The sequence below is a fragment of the Meleagris gallopavo genome, chromosome 4 (assembly GCF_905368555.1).
Source record: "Meleagris gallopavo chromosome 4, MGAL_WU_HG_1.1, whole genome shotgun sequence".
Lineage (NCBI taxonomy): Eukaryota > Metazoa > Chordata > Aves > Galliformes > Phasianidae > Meleagris > Meleagris gallopavo.
The window spans coordinates 17698054-17722892 of NC_139407.1; the positions used below are offsets into that span (position 1 = coordinate 17698054).

Sequence of the window (24839 nt, forward strand, 5' to 3'; positions counted from 1 at the left end):
CAAAAATGTATTCATCCTAGATTTTAAGAGAGAATGAGCACCATGTGGTTTTGTCATCTCCTCTTAACTCTTGGTAATCTCTCTAAATGTATGTTAATCTTATCTAGCTCTTAGGGGTACTAAAAATAGCTCTGCTCCATTTCACAGAGGAGGTGCTCAGCGCAAAGCTTAAGTTACCCAGCATCCCCAGCAAGGCTGAGAGCAGATGTTCTCTGGCGGCTGCACGTAGTCCCTGCTTTTGAGGCGGTCACTCTTGGCTTTTTCTCTGTACCAGCTTCTCTTGTCGTTTTGACTTTTTGTTGTTGTTTTTCTGTAGGAGAGGGAGGGTGGTTCTTAATTCTGTTGCAGCTGTACTGTCAAGAAACAAACAAAAAGCAAGTTGGAGCTGGATGTTGGGCCCTCAAACTGCAGCACAGCTCTGGGCCTGCCCCATCCTGACACTGCGTGAATGTGTTGGATGGCTTTTTTTTTTTCTTTCAGATATTTGCTCTTAAAGAACTTATCCCATAATAGACCTACTTTCAGCAGTGCACATTTAGGCTAGCATCACTTCGTTAGCACAAGGTCAACCGTTCAGGACATTTCCAGCCTTTGTTTCCTCTCTCGGTTCCGTAGCTGCTCTGTTATTAACCAAGCTCTGTCTGCAGCATATGATTTATTTCCAGTGTAGTAGCAAACCACAAGCTCTGACTGCTGCCGAAGCTACCTCTCAGTAGATTTCCCATTCAGGGATGCTACTGCCTCCCTGTTACTTTTCAGCATCAGACTCCCTCTAAAGTCAAAGCTCAGTTAACCCATCTACTATAGATTTTTCATCCTACTGCACTCATGGGATGTTGACTCGACTTTTCTCTGGCATCCGTTCCTTTCCAGATCCCTCCTTCATAATTCTGTGACATTCTGAAGCACCAGAAGGCTTCAGAAGAAGGCACAGAAAATCCCTGCCACTTCTCCCTCTCATGTGTAATGGAAGTTTTAGTTAAATTAATATATAAAGGCTGTTACTCACATCCAACTCTGCTTTGTAGACCTACTAAACCTGCTGATCCTTACCCATTTATAAAAAGGAGTCCATGGCAATCAGAAAAGGAAAGCAGAAGTGGCCTTGTATGTCCCTACCTCACCTAACTTCACCTGGTGATTCAGTTCTAATAACCACAGAAAAACAAATTTTAATAAAAGGACAACACAAGGAGCTGACAAAACCTTCATGTTCCAGCAAGTACTAACAACCACACCCAAATAAATGTGAAAAACAAAACAAGGAATGCCAAACCATTCAAGTCATGTTCCCAGAAATGCAGTCTTTCCATTTTCCCAGGGTTACGAACTCATCTGCTTTTCCACTGAAGTCTGCTGGTTCCCAGTCTGACTGCACATAGGACATTTTCTCCCTTTTCCTGTCTGTAGGAGACAGGATGTGCTGTTTTTAAATGTTTGCTCTAAAGTCAGAGCTTAGATGTTTCACATGCGCAAGTGTGTGTGTGTACGTTTGTATGTACGTCAATATACATGGACTGTATTTTTCAGGAAAATACCATACACAAACCTGCAACAGGAGGGCATGTTCTGCCAGTGTAGCTGTACTCAATGTGCTGCAATTTGTGTCTGAAGTCAGAAGCTCCTGTCACAGCAATTAAGATGCAGGTCTGTGATGTGCGTATGCCAAGACACAATGTTCGGTACTAATAAATTCTCTTATCATTTTTATATGTACGGATTACAGCATGGCTGAGTATTCCAAGCAATCATGAGCTCTTGCTGGCATCACCTTTTGTCTGGCTGCTCCCTCCTGGAACAACAAGTACCTGGCAATTTTTCATGTGCTTGTAGGAGTTCTGCCTGTGGCACAGTCAGAGTGTTGCGATGTAGCCGATTCTGCCTGAGGTAACATACATAAAAACAAATATGGCATAATAATAAAAGCAAACAAAAATATCAACTCTTCTTATTATGATATTCATGAAGTTGCGTGAATATATCGCCCTTTACAAATGCAGAACTGCAAACACTATTTGCACGTTCAGCACTGAAACGATTTCTTTACAAACATCATTCAGAAAGCAGCATGCATGCAAATGGCTCTGGAAGGTAATGCTGGCTGCTCCTGCAAAGAGACAGTGGGCACCGTGTGCCTGCCTTTATCTTTCTGAGAAGAAACATGTCGTCAGCGTGGGTCATTTTCCACTGACCAGCTATAATGGATTTGCCTTTCAGGATGAAACAGCAACGTGCAATTTTTCAGAGGTTCACCAACTCTGAAGCAGTATTTAGGGAGAGGAAGGCATTCTACTGGACACTTTGATTTGCTTGTGGTAGCGTTTCGTCCTTTTCATACTCCCTACGGAGAGACAGGAAAAAGCAAAATTTTTGGAAAGTGAGCAGAATGAGATGGAGAAAACAGTATATCTACTTAAAATATATGTAATAATAATCTTCTATATCACGGAGAAATACATGTTACTTCACAGCATCATGGCAACAGGTAGAAGGGGCTGGAAAGGACTGCTGAGTAGTGTCGTGCTGGGCAGCCCTGTGTCTCAGGCAGGGTCTTTCTGCTAACTGTGGGAAAAAGTCCTCCTCTGCTCTACACGTGAGACGTGGCAGCCTGACTCCTGACACTATCAGAAAAGCGTGCAAAAACCATCCATCAAGAGGAAAGGGCATTTTAGCTGATGCATGTCCTTCTGTGGCTCTGAAGGAACAGGTGCAACCTGCCTCGTACCAAGCTAGTTCCCATCCCACTCTGAACTCTTCTGAAGAACTTTAGTATCATATCAGTTGCTAACACAGCATCGTTTTGCTAAAGCTGCAACACAAAGGCCTGATGTAAGCACGACAGGCCAGTAATGCACGCTTGTAAAAGGGCAGAACGGCATCTTGCATAGCCCTTACATCTCTTTGTGTTGCAGGGTTTCTGAAAGAGCGAGACGGGGCAGGACGGCGCAAGTTAGCTGCTGCTTCCCAGCACCAGCAGTGCCAGCAGCCCTGGCGGAGGGACGCGCTGTCCCAGCACCGACAGAGGGCAGGCGGGCACGGGGTGTGGGAAAAGCGGTCGTCCTGAACTTCCTCCCGACATCGGGATCGCAGTGTCTAATGCACACAGCTAGAACGTCTTAAGTCCGTGCCGTATCTTGGTTGGAACAGGCTCTGAGGACGGGAGGCTGCTGGCTCTCGAGAATGCGGAGGTGTAGCTGCTGGGGTCTCTGCCACCTGGGCTGCATCTGCTTTGCTAATTGGTGACGTGAGGCTGCTGATGAAACAGGCTGTGAAAGCTGGGGAACTTCAAAATTAACACGGGCTGAAGAAAATGCCTGTAGGATATAAATGCTGCTGCTCGACTAGAGAAGCTGGAAGAAAAGTGGCTTGCCTGGCAGAGGTATAAAAATATCTAAAAATATGGAGGTATGTGTCTGCATCTCCAAGCACTGGGATGACTAATGGTACCGACCTAGAAAAGACAAGCTGCAGCAGCACGCAAAGCTGTGTGTGATTATAGACATGCTTTGACTGCTCGTACCGGCACAGTGGGGCAGCAGGGAGGTGGATGTAAGTTTTGTGGTTCAAGGAGCTCCGGATGGTTTGTAGGTACACCATGGCAGAGGGGAGGTAAAGCTAAGCGGTTCTGCCAGCAGCTTGGCTTGCTGTGTGGAAAAGCAAGGTCTCTTGGTGTCAGTGCTTCTTTCTCCCATGGTCACCACGGGTACCCATGAAGGAATGCCAGACTGAACCATCCCAGGTCTGTATCAGTGTTGCCGTGGGTAGCAGGAGAGAGTGGGACTACTGATAGTTAAGTGCCGCCAGCCCTAACATAGGATGCACCAGTACATCAGAATGCCAGGACTACAGCCCCGTGCTGTGTACGAGTATGCAGTTACAGATTCTGGGAGATGGAGAAGAATTGGGAATGTGCTTGAATTACGACCCCAGTTTCGAGTGAATCAATTACTCAGTGTTACCGAAGCGTGTGCTGTGAAAAGAACGAAGGATGGGAGGAGAGCAGACCGCTCCAGGAGTGAGGCTCCCCGTCTCCCTTCTGTTCGCTGCCTACCGGCTTTCGCAGCCTGGCACTGCAGGGAGAGGAGCAGAGTGGGGGAGGAGGAATGGAGGAAGGGCACGGAGGGAGGGAGAAAGGGTGGGAAGGAGGAGGGGTTTGGCGGGGCCGGCTCCGCGATAAGAGGCAGGGAGTCCCCGGGCTTCCCGTGGCGCGCCGTGCCATGCTGGGCGGGATGGAGGAGCGCTACAGCAAGGCGGAGACCCTGGCACTGCGGAGGAAGCACATCGGGTAGGGGCGGCGGGGGGAGGGCGGGAGAAGGGCTGTGCTGTGGCACTCTGCTCTGACAGGAAGGTGAAAAAGAAGCTGAGATTGTTAGAACTAAACCTGGCTATTGCTGATGGCATTCTAAATACGCCGGGTGTATAGAAAACTCCCTAAAAATTCACAGAGATTGTGGCCTCTAAAGCACGCACATCGACTTCTCTGTAGGGGCCGGCTGCTGACGGTGCTTCCCTGCATGAGCTGTATTGGGTGGACGCCAAAAACCTGCAGAAAGGGCTGGCACGGAGCAATAGAGAACAGTGTCATCCAGAAATGCCCCATAATAATGATGCTGATGAAGTGTGCTTCTTGTAAAGTGTAGCGGAGGAATAGCTAAAGATAGCAGAAAAGATCTACGCAACAGGAGTGTGAGGTGTGAGAAAGAAAGCAAGTGGGTTTGCTTTCTAGGAGTTACCTCTGGGCTTTACAGGGTTCCAATCTCAACAGAGATGACAGAGGGATGTGTGAGGAGCACTGCCTGGGTTACCTGGAAACAGATGTGTTTATCCGAGGCCGTATAAACACTGCTAAAAGTTTAGAAGGTTTTCATTCTACTCAGTAATGCCATTCAACATAACTCCGTAGCTGGTGTGTTCTCCACGGGGCAAAAAAAAAGTTTGAAGAGTCCTTTGGATCTGTCACGAGGAACCCGAGTTCTGCTGGAAGCCAGCATGATTTGGGTGCTTACAGAAAGCTGCTTTTAAGAGTTTTGCTCAAAGCTGTTGATTTGAGAGAGATTTCAGGGCCTTTCTGAGCACCTGTGAAAGATGAAAACAAAGCTTGCAAGGAGGCAGTGTTTTGTTCCTGAAGGTGACCTGTGTAGCCACTAGCTGTTGCATAAGGAACTTCTGGCTATAGCATAAAACAATTCTTAACAACTTCACTTTACTCCCAGTGAGTTTGCTGGCTGGCCGCGTCCGTGAGCCATGCAAACAGAAATGCAGTGGGACCTACAGGACTACCTGGATAGACTTGCAGCCATTGTGCTCATGAGGACACTGCTACACAGCCATGGCTTAAAATGCCCCTGGCAAGAGCTGCTCCTGGTCCCAGGCATGGGGAGGTGGGCGCAGGGGCAGTTTTTCCCCACCACCTTCTGCTCCCAGACAATCTTCAGAGAAGGAAAGCAGCTGTTTCCAGAGCTGCAGTAGATAACCCCCCATCAACCCTTTGGGAGGGGGAACTCCTCAAAGAACTAAAATGGTGTTGTTTTACACAATTTTTTTAGGCCTTCCTGCAAAGTTTTTTTTGCCAAGGACCCTCTGAAGATAGTGCGTGCTCAGGGCCAGTATATGTTTGATGAGACTGGAGAGAAATACTTAGACTGTATCAACAACGTTGCACATGGTAAGCAGTTTATCTTGTAAGAGTGCTTCTGTTGCCTCACATCTAATAGGAATCCTAATGCACTTGTTTCAAGTGACAAAATGGTCACAGGGCTTCCCTCAGTGTCCTTTTGTGGTTCAGTGACTGTTTGCTAGTATTAACTGTTTTCTTCTTTAGTTGGCCACAGTCATCCCTATGTGACAAAGGCTGCAACAAAACAGATGGAACTGCTCAATACGAATTCCCGGTTCCTGCATGACAACCTTGTTCAGTACGCTCAGCGTCTTACTGCTACCCTGCCAGAGAAACTCTCTGTTTGCTATTTTGTTAACTCTGGGTAGGTCTGCTCATTTTATTTATTTTTAAGGCTATTTTCTTTGCGTTTAAGATGAACGTTCAGAACAGCTTTGTCCAAATCTTAAATTTGTGGGAATGGAGCTTAGTAATAAGCGACACAATTATTTCCATAAGCGACTGATTGAAGGACTTAGTATGATTGCTCAGTGCAAGAGAGCCAAAGGATGGAACTGCAGAACATTAGACGAAAGAAGGTGGGACGGAGGGGGGTGGACAACAAGAAATGCAAATTCAGACAGCAAATTAGTGAATGCTATGTTTAAAAGGACACACAACCTTGGAAGCATGTAGCTCCTTCAGATGGTCTGTCCAATCTGTGATCACTGACTTTGCCCAACAATCAGTAGGAACTGGGGCTGCTGCAGATCAGGCTAGGAGTCTGGGGCTCTCAGCAGGAGCAGATCTGTGTCCTCTTCTGCTGGATGGTGCTGGGAAGGATGGAGACATTGTGGAGGTGCACACAGGGCTGGTAGCTTTTCAAAGGCTTGCAGTTGTGTTGAATTTCCAGCTGCTGACTGCTCTGCTAAGCGGTCTCATTGGTATCAAGAGGAGGGAAATGTGTACAAGCAAACTAGGGGAGTGAAATAATGCATCTCTTTGTTTGTTGTTTGTGCAAAGGGCTGTTTTTGATTCACTGTCTTAAATGGCATTTACAGTCTCAACCTTAGCATTGTGTTCTGTATAGTAACAGAGCCTGCTGTGTCTCAGGCCTGCTCTTCCATATTAGAACAAATTTTAACTGGGAGCCCTTCCTCACTGTGTTGTGGATGTCTCTGCTACTATGCAGGTCTGAAGCAAATGATCTTGCTTTACGACTGGCTCGGCAATACCGTGGACACCATGATGTGATCACCCTTGAAAAGTAAGTATGCAGGACAGACTGTGGATGCAGCCATCAATTCCTACAATTACTTCAGAAGCAGCTTTGCAGCAAACCACTGCTGCTTGTACTGTCTGCTGAAAGAAAGGCTTTCATAGGAGAAGAGGCCAGGAAATAAGTTTCTCTTTTCCACGTTTGGATAAACACAAGTTCTGAAGATTTGTAAGAAACAGAGATTGTCAGGCACCTGTTACAGGGATTTTACACAGAGCAACCCAAAGCAATTCAGTCCAGAGGGTTGGGAGTTAGTCTGAAACATCAGTGAGTGGTCTAGCCCATGGGATACTCTGGAAAAGGACTTTCTGCCACACTCTGCTGGATGTGTTTATGATAATCACGAAAGTCTTTTCCAACCTAAATGATTCTAGGATTCAATGATTCTAAATAAATAAATACTTCATGGTTAAGAAGAAAGATCCAGCAACAGTGCTGATGCTCTGTTGCTCCGATGCTCAGCTTTTCTCCACTGAACTCCGGAGTAAGCACACAAGATTGAGCAGCCACAAAATCAGGAGGAGGTGAAAAGGCTGTCAGTCATGGAAAAGGTGGTTAACCATGTCTCTGGGTCTATTTTAGATAGAGGTGTAAGGTTGGTTATGCTACTGTAGGGCTCTAACTTTTCCTCAGCCTTTGATCAGAAAATCCAACTAGAGAAACCGCAAGAGCACATCTTTATCTGAACAGCAGAAGGATTGTTTGACCCAGCTGCAGTCAGATCACTGCCAGCCCTCCTTGACTTACACAGACACAATTTGGAGCCATTGCCAGTAGCTTCAGTAAGGAGAAGCTGATGATGGTGCTGGCTCAGTCATTCTGTTTGACTGCAAAGTCTTGTCTTCCTGAACACAATAAGGTATTTCCTTGCCCCAACTTTCCAAAGCTCTACAGAGTTTTGCTACATCTTTGGGCCCGGGGCACAGAGTATTTTCTGTCCTTTCTTTGGCTCCAGTGGCAGATTTTGATGTCTGACGGGAGTTAAGAAGAGAAGAGTGTCCAAAAAAAAAAAAAAAAAAGACCCAAACCCTTTTGTACGCTATTTCTTCTGCAATTAGATTGTGACATGTCTTTGGGGTTCAGGATTTCTTCGCATCAAGCTCGTGGCTGAATGGAAGTGTTTTTTCCCTGAATGAAGCTACTAAATGTTATAAACTTACGTTCAGAAGGCTGTGCTTCCTAATTGCTAAGTCAAGCTGACCTCAGTAGCAACCACTTTTAGCATAATTATAAGGCTTTCATTATTCCTCCTTATCCTGAGATTGGCCTTGGCCAAACAGTCAAGACTGTAGAGCCTTTGGGGAAGGCAGTGATGAGCTGCTGCTGTACAAAATACGAATCTTCTGCTGCAGTACGAACTCTTAAGAGCCTTTGCAATGTTACTGGTGTCTACCTTGCTCGTAATTGGTGAGGGCAGCTGGTGTTGCAGCCCAGAGGACAGCATCTTTTTCTGTCCTTATACTTGCAGCTGATTTAATGCAAGAAAAAATCCTCACTCCTGGTTCCAATCTTGCTAGTTAGTTAAAGTCAAAAGCAGTTTCATACTGCCTTGAAGAAAAGATTGAGTGAATTAAACCAAGATCCCATCACAAACATTTCTACTGTGTTGCAGATATAGTCTCTTAGTCTGGTTTATTTATGGGTATAGTTGTAAATTTAGCTCTTCTATAAATTTGGAGAAAAATGACTTCAACGTTTAACACTCATGCAGTGCTTACCATGGCCATGTTACATCTCTGATTGACATCAGTCCCTATAAATTTAATCAGCTGGGAAAGGACAGCAAGAAGGAGTTTGTGCATGTGGTAAGTGTGGTTGTTTTTTTTTTTTATTTTTTGGTTTTGCTTGCTTTACATTGTTATGCAACATATTCAGTTACTCACTTCAGGGTGTAAACGTACTTTCATTCTGCTTTGCTGATGCCAGTGTACATACACTTGAGCGTCAGTGGCTTTAAAACAGCGAAATTGCTTGCTTTTGTATTTCAAAGGGAGAACTCAGCTGTGAAGCTGAATTTCTTCACAGTGCGACAAGTATCCTGAGTCACTGGCCTGTACAGATACACAGTTTGAAGAAGGTAGATGATATCTGTTGTGTTAATTTGGCTAAAAATATACAGGAATTTTGACTCTATTTCCAAAAACCAGAAAGGCAGAGCACGCATGTACACACAGTTCTGGGCAGAGAGCTCAGGGGTATTCAACTGGCCATTATACTGCTTGATTTCCAGCCTAATCTTGTATGTTTTACCGAACCAAAATTCACTCTTAGAGAAGTACATCAAACTGCCAGGAGGTGTTTCCTCTCCAGACTTCTTGGTGTTAACCACGCTGTCAGATTAGTGTCCTCTTTTTTTTATAGTGGTTCCATTTCTTTATTTATGGAACATCTTCCAACATTGTAGACGCTTGAAGTTCACACAGATTACTTCCTGTGGTGAGAATGCTGAAAATCGAGTGACAGATTGGAAAACCCACTTACGCAGTTGCAGAAATGGAACATCATGCAATAATTTAAAATAAGATGAGAGACGAAGACATGGCATTATGTCTTAGGCGAGAGGGATGATATTGAAAAGGTGGATGAGGTAAATGGCTTTCAACAAGTTGCCTTCAGTTGTACTGAATACATCACTGGACTGCCTTTGTGTTTAAGCTCCTCTACACGTATTTTTTGTAATTCCATTCAGAAACTGAGACTGTACTAGCTCTTATCTGTGAGGAAAGACAAAAGTATATCCTGTTCCAGAAATGCAGAGCAAGAGAAAAGAAACAGGAAGTAAATGTTTCACAGAAAGATGGGCTTTAAAAAATATTTTGGTCTTTTCAGGCTCCTTCTCCAGATATCTATCGAGGAAGATATAGAGAAGATCACCCAGACCCAGCGACCGCTTATGCTGAAGAGGTGAAAAAGATTATTGAGGAAACACAGAAGAATGGACGCAAGGTGTGTATCTTGTGTTCTAGAAATGCTGAAGTTTCATCTACTAAGTGTAAAATGGGGGCATGAAACAGGGAACTAAAGATATACTCCTCTACTTAGTTTCCTCCGTGTTCGAAATGTGCCATTTTTTCAACCAGATGCTCTTACCATAATTTTTCTAGGCGCCAGTGAAATGATCAATAATACAGTTGTAAACAGTAGATACAACCAAAGCATTTTAATTCCCTGTTTTATACACTGCACCAGTAGACTGTCAATATGTTAAGGCACAGCTAGGCTTGGAGGTCAGCTGAGAAACCACACCAAAAATTCTAGCAAAGACATGTAAAAGTGTCAAGGATGGAGAAAATATGGTAGATAAAACCTTGATGTTACACTTTTGACTGCAGTACCCTAACTTTGGAGTCATTTTAAAAGATCAGTATTTTAGTCACGTGATCTTGATTTAAAATAAATAATAACTGTAAGCAGGCTACTTACAATGTGTATTAATATTTTGTACAATTGCACTAGCATTTTGGGACATTAAGGTCTTGATTCAAAGTCCCACATTCAGTGGAGATTGGAACAACATGTTCCCTTATAGTCCAATGGACTTGTATCGCTCTTAATTTTTTCATCAACTTTTTTTATTCTCTACTAACGGATAGTTTTGTGTTTGTTTTTTTCTTTTTTCTTCCTTTGTTTCCTGTCTTTTGCATATTTCTTAGGTTTTGGTGACATAACCTGTGGCAGGACAAGTTGTGCTAAAGGCTAAGCCTCACATGCTATGGAAGCTTCGTACTCTTTGGCTGTAGCATGCCTCTTCAAATATAGTGTATGGTTCTTTACACGTTACTGCTCGGCCTTGTTTCCAGGAAGACTGCACCAACCCAAAGAGACCTCTTGATGATCAGGGAGGGGTTCAAAAGTGGTGTGGGGATGCAACCCCTTAAATAGCAGACTTATGCTGAGACTTTGGGGTAATATTATATCTCTGCTGAATAGACATGTTGACATGAAACAAATTTTGTTGTTCCAGTGTAACTGATCCACTACTTTTGCCCTTCCTGACTTGAAATAACTTTCTTTTTCATTCCTAGCAACTGGAATTATTTCATCTGTAGATTTTTTTCTCCTCTTTTGTCAAGTGCCTCATGCTGATATTTTACTTGTTTAGTTATTTACATTAGACGGGGGTGCCCAACGCATAGCCTCAGGTCATCTTCTACCCAACTCTGCCTGGCGTTTGAGATTGAACAGTTAAGCTGATGTGTACCTGTTACTGGAGTGTTCTGGCACTAAGCAAGTTTTTATTAATCTCTTGGGGAGAAAACTGCGAACATTGTTGTGTTTCCTCCTGTAAATTGTAAATTAAATTACAGAGCTTCCAGGAGCCTGTCTACTGACACCAGCGAGCTTCTCCAATTTTAATGGCTGGAAGATCAGGGATTAATGGAGGTCCTTGAATTCTCATCATATTGCAAAGCCGACCCTGGCTACAGCAATTTGGGCACCCCCTATTGAAAAATGAGTAAGCTCTCTAGCTATAACTTCTCAAGAGCCCTCAACTGTCCAACCCAGTGTGTGATTAAATTAGGGCACACACTTCAACGTTTATTTCTAGATTGTTAAATCTTTGTGCAAAGGCGAAACAGATGAACATAGCTCTTACCTGAGTTTGGTTTTTGTTTTTTTTTTTTTCAGATTGCTGCTTTCATAGCTGAATCCATGCAGAGCTGTGGAGGCCAAGTAATTCCGCCTGTGGGCTATTTCCAGAAAGTGGCAGAGTATGTACATTGCTCTAGAAGGGCATACCTGGAAAATTAACCACGAATATGTTTTTCACTATGGGCTAATCCAATTCAACTATCTCCCTCTCTTGTTCTTGTTCGGAAGAGTATGATCCCTCATTTTCTATGGGACAGTAGCTAACTAATTATTTTAGCTACACAGTTGTCTATCTTTAATGTTCAGGCTGTGTAAGTTTGATGGAAGATGAAATTGAACCATCAGAGAGTTAGCCCTGCAGTACAATCACAGTGCTTCTATTTTCCTTCCAAGTATTAGCTAATTTTTTTGTTAACAATTAGTCAAATAAATATTTTATCGATTCAAATAGCTATAGCCCTGCTTGACAAGTTTCCAGTCGCTGTTGCACATTCCAATTCTGTATTGTCACACTAAAGGCAAAACAATTGGCTTGAAATTAAGTCATTCAAATCCAGCTATTAAAAAAAAAAAAAAAGTAGCTGCGGATATCTCAGAAATCTCAGAATAAGTGATCTGTATGTTTACTAGGGCTTGAGTAAGAGCCAGGTCAATGAAGCATAAGTAGAGCTTGAAGTATTTGTAGTACTACTTGTAGTGCTCAAGTACTACAACAAAGGAGAAATTCAAGTCATTCTGGATCCAGATGTCAGACTATTCCTGAAAGCAGAGTCCTGGCAGCAACCTTTGGAAGAAGAGGGGAAGAACCAAGCTATTCTTACGCAGACTGATGGGATATATGCCAGGGGGTTTGCCTGCTTAGACAGCATGGTTGCTAGAGCACCAGTACTGAAGTTCAGTACCGAATTATACTTCAGCAGTCATATTCTTTCTTTTTTTTTTTTCTAACTTGGTTTCACAGTAGAGATTTTCTGTACTGCAAACATCCTTGTCCTAATTTACCTATTCTAAGTCAGTCTGCACAGTCAGTCATACCAACCGTTCTATTTACTTTCAGGTATGTGCGTGCAGCAGGTGGTGTATTCATAGCTGATGAGGTCCAGGTTGGCTTCGGCAGAGTTGGGAAGCATTTCTGGGCTTTCCAGCTGCAAGGTGAAGATTTTGTGCCTGACATTGTCACCATGGGAAAGCCCATTGGCAATGGCCACCCTATGTCTTGTGTGGTCACAACAAGGGAAATTGCTGAAAAGTTTGGTGCCTCTGGACTGGAGTATTTCAATACAGTAAGTTTGTATGTGAAGGTTTGTCCTTTTTGTTTGTTAGTTTACATTCAGCAGTTACAAGTTGTTCGAGTCATTCTGCTGACACCTGCATCCTTCATTACATTATGTTGCTAAGAGCTGGACTTAGCCAGTCTAATATTTAAAAACAAATGGACCAGCACTAGCTCTCTGACAAGTCATGGAGCTCAGCTTCTATGCATACAGATAAATTATACCTTAACTCCCTTTTCTCCCTTGTTTCCTCTGAAATGCTGACCATGTAACACTTCATTATCCAGAACAGGATCAGCTACGAGTGCTGTGCAGGTGGGGTTAGGTCCTGGCAGAATTTGCTGTGCAGCTGTCACCTAACAAAACTGACCGTCTACCAGGAAACATTTGAGTGGCATGCATGCCACAGAGGAGCAGTTTTCTTGCTATTTCAAATCCTCTTTTCTGCTCCTGTGACTTCTTTCTAGCTGCCATTAATTCCCCCTGCTTTCAGTGGAGTTTATATGGTATAGTTCAGGAAACACCAGATCCATAACCCACTGCCCTTCACAGGAGCACTTTGTCTGCAGATGTAATCAGCAAATCATGAGAGCAGCCTGAATGCTTGAGCTGTGAAATCTTCAAATTACTGAAACTTGAAGCGATGGAATGGGGAGCTCCCTTCCTCGGGCTTTGCAACACTGCCCATGAGGAAATACCCTTCGCAGCTTGCACAGCACAAAATCTCAACCTCTCTAAGCTTTTCTCACTACATGTCACGTAGGAGAGGGCAAGCAAAAGATACGTGAGTAGACACAGATGAACATTTCTTATGGGTTCTGTTTTCCTGTTGTTTTTACTATAAGTTTGGAGGCAATCCCGTGTCTTGTGCTATTGGTTTGGCTGTACTGGAGGTAATTGAAAAAGAAGATCTGCAAGGAAATGCTACACGTGTAGGAAGTTACCTCCTAGAACTGCTGGTTGAGCAAAAGAAGAAGCATCCCTTAGTAGGAGATATCAGGTAGGTGTTTCATGGCTGTTAGGTATTTTAGAGAGATGATGGGAAAATCTGCAAGTCTGGGGTGAGGGGAACACAAAAACAACATGCCATGATTTACATGCCACTCCTTTTGAAATTGGACTACCCAACATCAATACTGCAAAGAACATATTTTCCAATAAGTGTTTCCGTTCAGCTGTTTAGCTAGGGGGTAAATGTAGCCTAGAAGGGCTCTGGGAATAGACAGGAGAAAAGTCCATCATCACAGAATAGTCCAGTCATCAGTACACTCCTGGGATGATGGAAACCTCATTCAAATCTTCAGATCATTTCCTCTGGAGATGTTGGTGTGGGCTCCCCTCACGTCACATTAGTATCATGATAGCCACCTTTAGTTTTGCCTTTGTTTTTCTTCTTGATTTTCTTCTTGTTTTTTTGCTACTTATCTTTCACAGCACTCTATTTTGAGGTTTGCAGGGTGAGAGAAAGAATGTAGCCTTAATGAGCCAGTTGAATTTATTCAGAATCAGCTGGTTAACACACTTTATCAGTATGAATGCAGGATTTTATCTTTCCATGTTATATTCTCTTCTCCAGAGGCGTTGGATTGTTTGTTGGTGTGGATTTGGTGAAGGATCAACAAAAGAGAACACCAGCTACAGCTGAAGCCCTTCACCTCATTTACAAGTAAATATTTTCTAAAGACTGCATACAGTGATCAAACCCTCCTAATATTCCCTAGTAGTTACTCATTAATTTCAGTTTAAATTCATGTAGCTTGTGATAGCATGGTACTAGAATAATTTTCAGAATTGAACTTCGCCTAAAGGACAGGACTCCATGTAGTTGTATAACTGTTTATTAACATATGTTCCCTCTTTCCACAGGCTGAAAGAGCAGAAAATCCTTCTTAGTGCAGATGGACCCTACAGAAATATACTAAAATTTAAACCACCAATGTGTTTCACTATGGAAGATGCAAAACATGTAGTGGAGATAATTGATGTAGTTCTCACAGGTACGTATTTTTTTTTTAGTGCCCAAAAGAATACTCTGCTCATTTCCAAATGACACATGGGGAGCACCAGCCACAGTGCCATAATGCAGGCATTACATGTCAGGAGAAGTAATTACTTTCTGTGGTCATTGTCCAAGCTGCTGTTCTTAATGTCATTTCTTCTAAATAAATTTTTAAAAGCCTCATACATACTTGATCCAGTATTTTCTTTAAAAGAACTTTTTAGGCTAAATCCCACTCTTGAGTTTTGCTCTTATGGACTTGTTTTCTTTTGCATATTTTGATTGCACAAACTGAATGGTAAAGAGCAAACAAAGTAATTCACTATTCACCTGAAAGACACTGCTGAAACACTGGTAAAACTTTCCATAATGCTCTGTTTGGGTTTTTTTGTTTGTTTGTTTGTTTTTTTTATTCCCTCTGAACTGTCTTTCTTGAGCACAATTGCTTGTCTCGCTCCAATTTAGCCTGAAAGTCTTCAGGCTCTATTTATCTTCTACCTTGGGACCAATCCAGGGGAAAATATCATCATGTTATTTATTATTAATAACATACTATTAGCATAAGGGCTTTCCAAGCCCATTCTAAATTGGATACTCTCTTCTCCTGAGATTAAAACAACTAGAGGTAGACTGACATGAATTTACTGGACAAAGGCAGGCAGCTCTGAAAGATCTGTCTGAACCCCTGTGCTAAGCTGCTAAGTTCACTCTAAACACTCACAAGCTACATGGTCATAATACATTAATCTTGTTTCCTTGGGAAAATGTTTTAGGAAGTATTCATTATTCTTCAGTCACTTTCCTGTTGGGTAAATGCACAGAGGAATAGTTGATTGGGTACTCTTTTCATCCGGCCAGCTGTTAAAATGACTGTATGCTTACTTACTCTTGGTTCTTTTAAATTATTTTTTTCTTAGAAATAGAAGAGGCAACTGGAATGAAGACAGGAAACGATGTATCTACAAACACACGTTGTAAAATAAAAGTACGTTTTGAATTTTTATGGAAATTTTAATCTGATAAATGTTTGGTGAAACAAATGATTTTAGTTAAGTACTTTGTGGTGGTATGAGTGGCTCTGTGCATTGAAACTGAGCTCAGAACATAATCTATTACAAGAAACCTGAGAGGATTGTGTTACTGGGGCAGATCTAAAAAGAGCTGATAACACAGACCTACAAGAAGAAACGTTTTATAGACAAATCCATTGCCTTGTCTGCCTTACAGATACGTAAACAAGATCTACCAGACTTTGGGCTGCACATGACTGTGAGCTCTAAGCAGTCAAGAATTTTACTCATTCTAGGTGCTGAGTGCTGCCAATGGATATTTGGCTTTCTAAGCCTGCTTTCAGCCTGGAAGAGTTCCAATTTTTGCAGTGTTCCAAAGACTTAGTTTCCACTTCAGGTCTTTGAGTATGAATGGTTGCCATGCATCCAAATTAGGACTACTTAAGTTGCAGCACTGGCTTTGGACAAATCATATATAATTTCTCACTCCCTTAAAAATACATATTATCCACTGTGCTATAGGAAAGCTCACTGAGGTGTTCATTGGTGAGTTTTCCGTTGATGCTGCAAATGGCGAGGATGCAATAGCTCAGCTGTCTAGGGAGGAGTAATTAAGGCAGAGATACTATGGATTACTGGCTATCCAGATAACAGATGAATCTAGAATTTGGGTACAAAATGTCTCTTACAAGCATTTGTACACTCGGGTCAATCTATTCCAAAAGCAAGAAGTTGCGCTACTAAAACAGAAGAGCTGTGCAGAGCTTCTTAATGGAAATCAAGCTCGGTTGGCTGCGTGCTGATAGTTTAGCATGAAACTTCATTGATATTTTGTTTGTGTTTCAGGCTAATGAAGGAAGTCCTCAACTAGAGTCTGCAAATGAAAGCACCAGCCATTTGAATGGAGCTGCCTGCAGACAAGAAAATGGTTTTTATCCTGAAAAACACTCAGTGCCAAGTAAAACAATCAGGACATGAAGAGAGTTTTCTTGTTCAGATTGAATTTATTTCCTATTTGTTTTTGAGCTGAAGAGTGCAATAGTGCTAGGATCTGTTGGAGCCTTATGCTAATACCAACTAGCTTCATTAGAGTTTAAAATACATGTTAAGATATAGAAGAATTGTATCATGTGGTCTGAAAGCTATGTGTGACAGAACAGGCAGGTGATACTTTAATACCTTGTTACTGATTGAAGGCTTGACACAGGTAAACAAAATCTGTTAAATTGAAGGATTTAGTCGCATTACGCAGAATCTGAATTGCTTAACCACCATGCAAGGAAATTACCAATTTCATTAAGTTTAACACGATAAGCTTAGCATGCTATTTTTACAACATTTTAAATTTCAATATGTAATATTGAGATGTTAATCACTTTCCATGTTTTAATGGCTAAATTCACAAAACATTGCTTGACAGAGAAGCCATTATTATCTCCTAGTATAACTTAGGTCCTATGGATCATATTCCCTGCTGATGTACATTGGGGTAGCTTTGCTAATGTCAGTGATACTTCACCAAGTGTCTACTACTGTGTGTGTAAAGATGGAACATTTTTGCAAGCCATTCTTGCTTTGTCTTCAAAGAAAATGAAAACAGGTCATAATTTTCTAGGGATAAAGCAACTTTTATAGATAACTATTTATATAGAGTAAGATTTTATCTTTCTTTTGAAAAAGTTTATATATTGAACTCTCTCAGTCCACAAAATGTGCTAGTAGAGGTTCAAAATGAGGTTCCCAGGGACAGCCCAGCTTGCATTCCCACGGATTTTAGATGTTTTGAAAGTCATGGGAATTACTGCCTGATCCTTTCATAGCAATTCTGTTAGTTCTTTTTCATCGGAGGTGAAGCGTTGCATACCAGTTGCACTGGATCCTGATGCATAAATGACTACTAACATTTGATAGATTACTAAAATAAGATGACCTCTGCATAAAATATGCATGCAGCCACTGCCTGCCTTTGCTGCAGATAATTTGGACTGACTTGCCTCCTTGTTGGTATTAGATTTCAGTAGTGCACAAGCCCTGCTTTTCTTTTTTCATACACGCCCAATTTCACACTATGGAAGACACTGAGGGCTTCCAAGTGGTTTGTATTTTGGGAAAAAGACAAAATCTTTGTCCTTTTAAGCTTTCTTACCCTGAGTTCCATTTTGTTACTGCTGCTAGTGATTCTACTGATATGTCTGAAGATTCAGCACTTTAATTTTGTATTTTCCACAATTTGCTATATTAACATTGATGTTTCCAGTGTAACTTCTGGCTTTCTCAAGCTGGCTTATTTTCTATTTCACAATTCTTGAATAATTCCATAAAAATAAATCTGTTATTTCTACTTATGAAGTCCTCCACAAGGCTCTTTTTGTTTCCATTTCATTCTTCATTAACATCTATTTGATGAGGAGAAAACACTTAGCTTTGGCCTAGGCTTCGCTTCATGCCACAGTAGAACTGGCATGGCTGTGTTTCCCCAAGGTTCTATGCTGTAGAGCTTCTTCTTCCAAGCCAAATCTTACCTCTGCTGCCACGACTCAATACTTGTGTGACCTTGCTGCATATTGGACTGGATCCTTCTAACCTTGCATCAAGAGGCATGATCTTTTCCAGAACGATGCTACTGAGTCCTAAGTCAAACTCATCCGGAGGGGTGGTGGGGAATTATCAGACCAGATATAGCGCTGCAAGACTAGTATATCAAAACAAATACCAACATATACCAAAGAGCAAATTTCCATGGAACTTTTTCTCAAAATCAAGACTGCCGCTGAGGATTTGAAGCCTGGAACTTGGGGAAGGGAAGTGCCCTCCTTACGTGCTACTTTGAGGCCAACCACCTCTTCTTCACTGTCAGCAAATTAAATCACCTGAACACACTGCACCTATCAAAGGGATTAGTAACAGCCCATTTCCTTCCTTACCTCTTGGAGGTCACGCGCTTTTCCTAAGTGCCCCAAGTGTTTCCTACCGTGAAATGTGTCTAAGGGCCCAGTTTAACTCACTCCTGGTACAGGGCGAGGGCTGCTTATATTACACATCACCCATAAACACACAAAAGAAGCAGCACACGGTTCCCAGCAAGGAAATACTAGTGGGGATATGGGGAGGGTTAATGCTCGGAGTAACACAGTCCACCAGGCTATGCTACGGCACAGACTGTTGCGGCACACCATTAATATTTAACTTCTGAAAGATGGGAAGAAATTAGAAGATCCAATTAGGGAAATAAAGATCATATCTTCACAAACACAAGGGGCGTGTGACTCTACCTCTATAATACCTGCATCTTGTTTCTACACAGGCTAAAAATATATGGAAAAACACCTCTTCCAGTTTGTTGTTTCGCAGCCAGATTCTGCTTCGCAAGGCAAGAAGCTCTCTACCTTGATGTTCCGCTAATTATGATTAATTGTGAAAGTTATTTGGAAGAGCAAACCTGAAGAAGGAGAGCACTTATCTAATATACTTGGAATAAAGCACTTCCATTTTTATGCAGGAACCAATCCAGCAGTTAGCAGGAACTGAGATGGACTTAGTAGATTTACTATTACTATATTTGTATTACTGCTCTTGAGATATTTCAGAGTCCTCCAATAAGATTATGCACAATCCCAGCTGTGAAGAGTTTATTAATTAGAAGAGACTGATTAAAGGATGAAAGAGAGTAGGCAGAAATAATTAACATCAAACATGAGGAGTTGTTCCAGTCAGTTGAACTGAACAAATATGTTTTCTTCATGTAACAAGTAAGGCTTTTTCCCCTCTGCAACCCTTTGTTTCCCTCTTTCTTCCTCTCCTGTCCTGGCTGTGCCAGGTCTTGGTTTTGGCCAGGTTTCGGCCAGGTAATTCAACTTCCCCAGCCCTTATGTTCATCAGACACCCCCTGAAAGCCAGTTCTATTCACTAACCCTGCAGGAAAAAAAAAATAATACAGCCACACTTTTTTTGCTATTAGTTTACTGATGAGCAGACTCCTGGAGGAAACCCAAGCCTATGCAAAACAAGCAGCAGAAGGAAGAGGCAGTGGAATGAAGGAGGGGCAGGACTCTACTCCAAGTGGGGATCTGGAGCTACTTTTATCTTCACTGCAGCTGATAATCATACCTGAAGATGAATCAATTAATTCTATGTCATTTTACCACTAGGCCAATTGCTTTTATATTGCACCTTTAAGACTCTCAATGCAAACAGACTGCTTAGAACACGGGAAAAAGAAAGGACAGTGCTTGCTGCAAATACTGATGAAAGAACACTGTCAGAGTCTGAACCAAATGCCAATTAATTCCTCTGCATAAAAGCAAGCAGGATTGAACCTGTGAGGAATTGGAAAGCCGTGCCTTAGAAGGCACTGTTCTAGGGAGAAGAAACAGGATCAAAAGTTGCTATGTCAACATAACATCACTGACCTGCCAGGGAAACAGAGCATGCTGCATATCCATGCCTGGGGAATATACCTTGTCCCTACCTCCATTAAAGGTTGTAATATGTCAAGCAGAAGAATTAATGAAGAAAATCAGGCTTGTATTGTTCACAGAGCAAAAAAGAGAAAGCCAAGTGTATCAACAAGAAATCCAAATCACAGCAATCTGACCGGTTTGGGTAGTTAAAATCTGAAGGAGGAGAGGAGGAGGAGACCCACAAGCCCAGTCAGTCTGCAAATGACCAGTTTCATTTAGAATCTCTTCATACTTATCTTCTCCACATCATCACACACTGTCATATTTTGTCTTTGCTTTCTAGACATACGGTTTTCCAGACATACAATAAAGTCTTATCACAAAATACATTTACAATATTCAGCGCTGTAAGCCTGACAGATGATAACACAATATACTCAAGAGGGCAAAGGTCCACATCTATACTCTCAGAAAAAGCAACCTCTGATGATATCTAGTGAAAAAAGGGAGATGAATGAAGGGAACAATCGGACAAGCCTCAGACATAATTATTTTACACACGTCAGGTTACAACATCCAATGCATTTGTTGTTTGTTCTTTTTTTTCTTTTTAAAGATATTACTGAATGGATCCATTTCATTATTAAGGCGGTAAGATGGGACACCCTCATCTAAAAAACACCGCTTTCAGCACCAATGTGCAAAAACTAGAGCCTAAATGCAGAATTTGATATCACCCTTCATAAAAGTGTTTCTACAAGAAAACAAAGCTGTTCAAATGTTTCTTGCAGAATGAGGCACAAGACGTTTAGGCATCCTCTGAATACTAAGTGTTGCAGTTACTCTAAGCTAAGAGCTGGAAAATCAGAGACTTAAAGAAGCTGCACTCGGTCATGTACTAGCAAAGCCCCACAGGACTGGGATTTCCCTGGAATAATATTCATTACACTGCATGGTTAAATACTGTACGTATGCATATAAGCATATTGTATAAAAGCATTTTGATCTACTTTGGTTTTTCCTCCATTTAATGTAACAATTCAGAACTGACTAATGCTTGCAAGCAAGCAGATTTCTCATAGCAGCACAAAGGTTCATTTAATCTTCCAGGTGATGACTTGAGCAAGGGTTTATTATTGTCCCTCTTCAGTCTGAACCTGGCCTGTGTTGTTGCCAACCAAGCTCTGGCAGAAGACTTATGCAAAGGAAAGCAAGGCCAAATGCTGTGACACGATTTCCCTATCTATCCTACTCATAAGCATTTTTGTTTTCCCACCTGAAACATTGGTCCCCACGGGTCAGCAGAAAAGGCATCAGATCCAGAATGAGAAAAGATAAACTGTATTTTTGCACTTGCCACTTATCCATGGCGTGACTGGACTTTGTCATGTTGCTACTGTAGGCTTCAGTCTGCAGAGACACAGGGTATCTTACAGAGGTCACGAGAGAAGTCCACTCAGAAGGACCTTTCAGGTTTAGATTTCATAAGGAAACACATCTGGGTCTAAATGAAGATCCTAGATACTGCACTTCAAAAGTTTAAAGCCTTCACTGAGTTACACAACTGAAGACCAATCTGTACTAGGAAAAACAACCTGCAGTCTCTCACGTCTGCTCACTGCCATTCTCATATGCCAGGGTAACCACAGCTCTGATATTAACATATCGTATATCGACATAACATAACATATACCAACGACAATATGGAATAAAGAAAAAAAAGAAGAAAGGGAAGCGTAGGGGGAAGAACACAAAAGTTTGTCTCTGTGGCTCACTAAACGTTGCTGAGTCTTATACGACTGACAGCGCAGAAAGCCTGGACAAATATTCCTGGCTCCAGATTAGCTGTGGACTCATTACACAGATCAGCAAGTGACTTAGCATCTTCACATCTCTGTTTACTCTACCTGCTAAGGCAGCAATAACAATCTTTGTTATGGTTTGTAAAGGTTAATCACTTCAAGAGGCATAATCCCCAGTTGTACAGGACTGCAAGTGACAAAGTACGGTTCACTCAATTTATTTATTTACAGTTGCTTCATTTTCGTCCCTACTTGAATGTGGTTTTCTCAACTAAATAAGCCTTACTAGGTGCAGTACAAAGTTATAGACTGATTGCACTAAGTAACATGAAGCAAACCATAAAGAAATTGGGCTCTAAGAACAGAATACACTTTGCACATTCACCTTCAAAGATCAGCTTTATAGTACAGATGAGTCCTACAGGCGTGTATGAGACAGGACCAGGTTCCCTTTCAGCTTAGGCATCTCTGCAAAAATGACTGCAGCATTTGATGCCTCTTTCTTAACTCACAGCCAAATGAGGCCACTGCTACACGTGGTGAGGTTCCAGTGAAAAAAATGACTTCCAATGTTGGCTAGGTCAGGTGTAAAAAAGTTTATTCTGACACAGATGTGCAAATAGTATGTGCATGAAATTGTAGGAGTCTGTAGAGATACGCATCTTTTTATGTACACACAAACATACAGAAACATGTATACATACACATTGCAAAACATTTGTGAGGCAATAAGTGTGAGGCAATACGTTATGTTCAGTAACTGCATTCAGTGTGCAATGGAATCACTGTTTTATGTACTTTTGAGAAATAGAACCAAAGACATTTTATGAAGAGAACGTGGGGCTTAGACAGAGGCTACTAACTGCAGATGAAGAATTTAAGAATACATAAGCTTACTGCTGTTAAGGAAAAAGGTGTTTCCACGGGCATCAAGGACAAGAAAATTAAAAAAATATCTAGAAGGAAAAAAAAATCACCTCTCTGCTTGTTTCCCTTCTTACATCCCCCAGAAAGTACCTGGAGAGAAATGGGGGCAACTAGTTCCCCTTTCCCTTTCTGTGGGTCTCTTCACAGACTGTCCTCTTGCCTTGTTTTAACCAAATCCCCAAGTGAATTGCTGGGGGTCTGGAAGTCAAAGCAGAACTTCTGGCATGTCAGGTAACAACCCCCATATGCTTGCTGAATGGTAAATTACTTCAAGAAAGGCTACTTTTTCTTTCCTGTTTTGCCAGACCAGCCTCTATTGAATTAAAAGTTCTTTATACTTACACAATAAGTAACTCAATGGCTTGCTCAAATACAGTGTTTGTTTTTACAGTGTGGCACACCTGCATTTTCCATCACTATTCTTTACCTCCTCTAAATGAATACTGCTTGACATGCAATGTCTCCTCATAGAACAAACACAGTTCCAGACTGCTGGACAAGGCTTGCAGCAGGCCGCTCAAGCACAAAGGTATGTGGCAAGCAAACCAGAGGCCTGACGAGCAGATCACTCACAGGGAGAAGGGGTGACGTGGGCTGGCCAGATTGTCTCAGGCAAGAGGCAAATAGGAAACTAAAACAAGAAGGAGGAAGAACCACACAAACCTTAAGCACCTTCCAACACGAGAACAAACAGCAGCAATCTCTGCTAGCCAGCGGCGTACGTAGCAGTGCCACACATCATTCCTTCAGTACCCAAGGTTTTACCAAACTATGCTCTATCTTAAAGGGTAAGAGACGCACCAGTGGCTCAGGGAGAGCTAACTCCACCAGTTTAAACCAAAAAAAAAACAACAACAAAAAACCAACCAACCAAAGTGTTTGCTTCTCACAGCAGCAGAAAAATTAATTTTGCACTGCTAAGCTTTCAAAAACTTTTTGAAGTCATTTTTAAAATGCTAGTGGAAAAAAGAGTCCCATGACTTTGTTATCAGTCCATTTATGTAACCTGTTTGCAGTGAATGATTAATCAAAAAAGATTATTGCTTAGTAAGTTTTGAGTAGTTGCCCAGAAATCTTGCATGCAGAGCCAAACAGTACCGCTGATGTTTTAAATTAAAAGGATTAACAAAAGGAGAAGCTGCCAAAATTCATCCTTTGAATAAGGAAGTGCAATTCCCATTGAAAAGTCAATGACAAACTGGGCACTGATTTGAAACCTGATACAAAATGAACAGATAAGTCCATTTTCCTTTAGCTTTATAGACCTGCACTAATACCACTAATACACACCAAAGGAAGAACCTGCAGCAATGAAGTTAGTGATAACCATAGTCCAGGCAAATGAGGATATGCAGGCTTAGGTCTTTGGCAGTTCTTTTGTAATCCCCTTGTGGAAGCGATGAACATTTGTTTGACTCAGTAAGCTGCTCAGGAATAAATTGCACTTGTAATGCTATGAGTACTGCTCATAAGACATTATTTAAGTTTCAAGCACTCCCCAAACTGTTGATTCTTTAATGATCTTCAGATCAGGCACTTCAACGGTGCTTGTTTAGATACTTGGGAAAACACTGTCGTAGGAGAATTGACAACGTTCCCTATTGCTTGGAAAATAGGTTTTCACTGCCAGCGCAGAAATGTTTACGAACTAAGAATGCCATTATAGATTTTTTAACTCACTGCCTTTATTAAATGCTTTTGCAATTCACTCGTGGCTAATGAAAAGGCTTGTCTGTACTCCAAAGTTAATTCTGCCCAGGACAGAGTAGCCGTGCACTGCAATAGCTACTGCTGAATAACCTGTAGTGTGAAAGCCTGCTCTGGAATCAGTCTGCCTTGTTCCACTTTTGATTAATCCACTCTGAGAGACAGAATTTGAGATGAGACACAACCAGAGTCGAGTTCTTTTTTAAGAAGTACTCAAATTCAATATTCGTCTTTCACTGTTCTCTCCTTTTC

The 24839-nt window shown here is 41.8% G+C and overlaps 1 protein-coding gene across 3 annotated transcripts; it reads left to right on the top strand.

Moving 5' to 3' along the window:
• Nucleotides 1–3053: 3053 nt before the first annotated feature.
• On the top strand, nucleotides 3054–18096 carry ETNPPL (ethanolamine-phosphate phospho-lyase). Of its 3 annotated transcripts, none has more exons than XM_010709811.4 (13): nucleotides 3054–3405; nucleotides 5547–5665; nucleotides 5822–5981; nucleotides 6789–6863; nucleotides 8587–8680; nucleotides 9705–9821; nucleotides 11505–11587; nucleotides 12526–12751; nucleotides 13588–13742; nucleotides 14319–14408; nucleotides 14609–14739; nucleotides 15659–15726; nucleotides 16598–18096. In XM_010709811.4, exons 2-13 carry the CDS (start codon nucleotides 5611–5613, stop codon nucleotides 16727–16729), a joined length of 1386 nt encoding a protein of 461 aa, XP_010708113.2. In that variant the 5' UTR covers nucleotides 3054–3405; nucleotides 5547–5610; the 3' UTR covers nucleotides 16730–18096. The 3 variants fall into 3 exon arrangements, with proteins under 3 accessions (XP_010708113.2, XP_010708112.2, XP_010708111.2); XM_010709810.4 differs by having other exon boundaries at nucleotides 3054–3379; XM_010709809.3 differs by lacking the exon at nucleotides 3054–3405 and adding an exon at nucleotides 4131–4285.
• The last annotated feature ends 6743 nt before the right edge of the window (nucleotides 18097–24839 follow it).

What these genes read in the sequence shown, in the direction of transcription:
- ETNPPL (XM_010709809.3), top strand. Translation starts at nt 4,218, where the DNA reads ATGCTGGGCGGGATGGAGGAGCGCTACAGCAAGGCGGAGACCCTGGCA. An exon ending in GACTGGAGTATTTCAATACA is followed by an intron (nt 12,752 to 13,587) that starts GTAAGTTTGTAT and finishes TTTTACTATAAG; the next exon opens with TTTGGAGGCAATCCCGTGTC. An exon ending in CCCTTAGTAGGAGATATCAG is followed by an intron (nt 13,743 to 14,318) that starts GTAGGTGTTTCA and finishes TCTCTTCTCCAG; the next exon opens with AGGCGTTGGATTGTTTGTTG.